The 3,609-nt window shown below is 40.6% G+C and overlaps 1 protein-coding gene across 1 annotated transcript; it reads right to left on the minus strand.

Annotated features, from left to right (window-relative positions):
* Nucleotides 1–1,544: 1,544 nt before the first annotated feature.
* Nucleotides 1,545–2,163, minus strand: LOC110900534 (uncharacterized mitochondrial protein AtMg00810-like). The gene is made up of 2 exons (XM_022147422.1): nt 1,812–2,163; nt 1,545–1,615 (listed from the first exon to the last, which is right to left on the minus strand). Exons 1-2 carry the CDS (start codon nt 2,161–2,163, stop codon nt 1,545–1,547), a joined length of 423 nt encoding a protein of 140 aa, XP_022003114.1.
* Nucleotides 2,164–3,609: the final 1,446 nt, after the last annotated feature.

Raw genomic sequence — 3,609 nt, forward strand, 5'->3', positions numbered from 1 at the left:
ATACGAACGCTTTCACGATAAATATATAAGTTACACCGGTAATTACTATTACCACTCGATCGTTAAAACGTAACTTACGCAATTTACGGAAATATTTATGAACGCGTATATTTGACAAAGTATTATTTTGGGAGAATTTTGTGAAGTAAAAATATAATATTTTTGAGAAAAATATTTATATTTTGGGAATTAGAAATAAATATATATTAAGTGAGACTTAATAATATATTTTCAAGATATACGAACACACATGTATTAAATTCCCCATCCTTGGGAAGGAAAATAATTACCAAGTATATACGGAATGTAAACACGAAATAGTTGTCTAACTATTTCCCAAAAACCTAAACCATAAAGCTAAGGCACGGCCGTCCGTCCAATAGAGTTAGTACATGTAGGTCGTTGCACAGCTGCTTGACTTGGAGTATACTTGGTAGAGACGCACCGCTGTGAGTTCATGTCCCCCTTTTCTCTTAACTGTTTTCAGTTTTCTAAACTGCGGGGGTGAAATACATGTTACTTTGATTACGAATATTTCTTACATGGTATGGTTAGCGTAAGGAGGGTTATTACCTAGATCATGTGAATGGATAGGCTATTATCGTAAGACCATTAATCCTTGTATAAGGACCGAGAGGCATGAGTGATAGATCTATCGGGTGTTGCGAGCCCCACGCATGAGCCAGCATGTGGCTGCATGTGGTGACTATGTCGTTCCGCCGGAAGGACCGGTATGAAATTCGCGTTACAGGTTTGAGTGCTTCCTAGGCCATTTCACTTATTAATGTATTAGCTACACATTAATTGATCTCTTTTTCCTTATTGCTACATACCAGGAATTTTCATACATACAGACATTTTACAAAGGTTTTACTTACTCACTACACATGAACTCGCTCAACATTATTGTTGATTTTTCAACTTACATGTATTTCAGGGAATTAAAGGATCTGGCACGGTATGGCACGTTTTCCCGCCGCACTAGTACGAGGTCATCCGGGTTTAGGGAATGTGACTCTTTACTAGACAAGTCACAGTCCTTAAACTGTGTTTATATTTATGTTTGCTGAACAATGTTTATGTCGTTAGGGTGTGTTTCCGTTGATACAATGTTATTGTATTTGGTTTTAAAACTTAAATGAATGGATGATCTTGCATGGTTTTTATTCATATAGCTTTGTTATGGTTAAGCTATGGTATTAAGAAGTCACACCAAATTAACCACGCTTCCGCAAAGCCAGGGTGTGACAGTTGCTGTGTTGTATCCACTTGCACCACTTGGATGTATCCTTTTTCATAAGCATCTCGAATTGCGTGAATATGAATCTCGATATGCTTTCTTCTTGAATGGTGGATGGGATTCTTCACAATTCCCAGACATGCTTCATTGTCGATGAATATAGGAGTCTTGATGACGTTGATTCCATAATCCAACAACTGATTTTGTATCCAGAGAACTTGTGAACAACAACTGTAGGCCGCAGTGTACTCAGCTTGAGTAGTGGAGGTGGACACAGTTGTCTGCTTCTTGCTTTGCCAAGAGATCAGACGATTTCCCAAGAATTGACATCCTCCTGATACAGACCTGCGATCCACTTTACAGCCTGCATGATCACTGTCAGAATAAGCAATAAGATCAAAATTACTATCTTTAGGATACCAAAGACCTAGTTTCGGAGTTCCTTTAAGATAGCGAAAGATGCGCTTCACAGCGGTTTCGTGTGATTCTTTGGGATTTGTCTGAAAACAAGCACAGAGACAGACGGCCCACATAATGTCAGGTCTGCTTGCAGTTAAGTACATCAGAGAACCTATCATGGAGCTGTAGAAGGACTTATTCACTGGTTTTCCTTGAGGATCTAGAGTAAGCTCAGTCTGTGAGGCGAACGGGGTGCTTGCAACTTTGTAGTCATTCATGTTGTACTTTGTGAGAATATCCCGAATGTACTTAGCCTGGTGAATAAGAATGATGTCCTCCTTTTGCTTCACTTCTAATCCTAAGAAGAACGTCAGTTCTCCCATCATGCTCATTTCGAACTTTGCCTTCATGACGGTCTCGAATTCTTTACACAGCTCCTCATTTATTGACCCGAAGATGATATCGTCCACATAAATCTGAACTAGCATTACGCCTTCTCCGATTCGTTTGGTGAAGAGAGTCATGTCAATCGTTCCTCTGGTTACCCACACTTCAAAAGATAAGTTGACAAAGTCTCGTACCAAGCACGTGGAGCTTGGTGAAGACCATAGAGGGCTTTGTCCAACTTGTAGTAGCGACCTGGAAAATGAGGATCTTCGAATCCCGGAGGTTGACACACGTAGACTTCTTCCTTTACCTTGCCATATAGAAAAGCGCTCTTTACGTCCATCTGGAAAACTTTGAAATTCCTGTGTGATGCGTATGCCAGGAATATTATGATTGCCTCCAATCTTGCAACTGGAGCAAAAACTTCTTCGTAATCAATTCCTTCCTCATGACGAAAACCTTGCACCACCAATCTAGCCTTGTTCTTGATCACTACTCCACGATCATCCATCTTGTTGTGAAAGACCCATTTTGTACCAATCAGAAACTTTCCCTCAGGTAAATCTACTAGCTCCCAAACTTTGAGTTTGCGAAATTGAGATAGTTCTTCCTGCATGGCCTGTACCCAACTGGAGTCTTGAATAGCTTCTTCAATGTCACGAGGCACGGACTGCGAGAGAAAAGCGGCATAGAGCCCTTTGTTGATGTTTGATGACTGACCACATGTACGTACTCCTTCTTCAACTGCACCTATGACATTCTCAAGAGGATGATTGCGATTTGTCTTGTATCCTGCATTTGTGTGAGTCTCAATTTGCTGCGGAAGGTTGGTGAAGTGTTCGTCAACGTAGATTACTGGAGAATCATCTTCCTGAGTTGGTTCATCCTCATTCGCCTGTGAAGAAGAAGCACCGTTTTGAGGGGTGTTCTCAGGCGAAGTGTCACCATTTACTTCATCCATGGAGAGAAGTGGATCAGCTGAGAATGGAGAAAAACGGGTAGTGAAAGGAGTTAAACCAATATCTGAAGAATCAAACAGAGGATCAACTTGAGCAGCTTCTACAGGTCCTGCTTCTGGAACATCTTCTGGAATTTCGAAGGTGTTAAAAATCACACCCACATCGTAAAACCAATCGGGAGTACTTCCAGTGTTAGTGTAGTTTCCTTCTTGGAAGTCGACGTAATAAGATTTAATCACCATCTTTGTCCATTTGTTGTAGACTCTGTAGGCTTTCTGAGTTGATGAATATCCCATGAAGTAGCAGATATCACCCACTGCTTCGAACTTGATGAGATTCTCTTGAGTTTTTGAAGAGTGCAAGAACATCCGAACGTTCTAAAGAAATCAATGAGCGGCTTCCTTTTGAAGAGAAGTTCATATGCAGTTTTTCCGTGAGGTTTTACAATGATAACTCTGTTCAGAACATAGCATGTTGTATTTACTGCTTCTGCCCAAAATATGATTGGAAGCTTTGAATCCACCAGCATAGTTCTCGCGGCCTCGATCAAAGTTTTGTTCTTTCGTTTAGCGATTCCATTTTGTTGAGGAGTTCTAGTTGCACTGTATTGAAGATGAATTCCCT

This window comes from Helianthus annuus, chromosome 13, assembly GCF_002127325.2.
Source record: "Helianthus annuus cultivar XRQ/B chromosome 13, HanXRQr2.0-SUNRISE, whole genome shotgun sequence".
Taxonomy (NCBI): domain Eukaryota; kingdom Viridiplantae; phylum Streptophyta; class Magnoliopsida; order Asterales; family Asteraceae; genus Helianthus; species Helianthus annuus.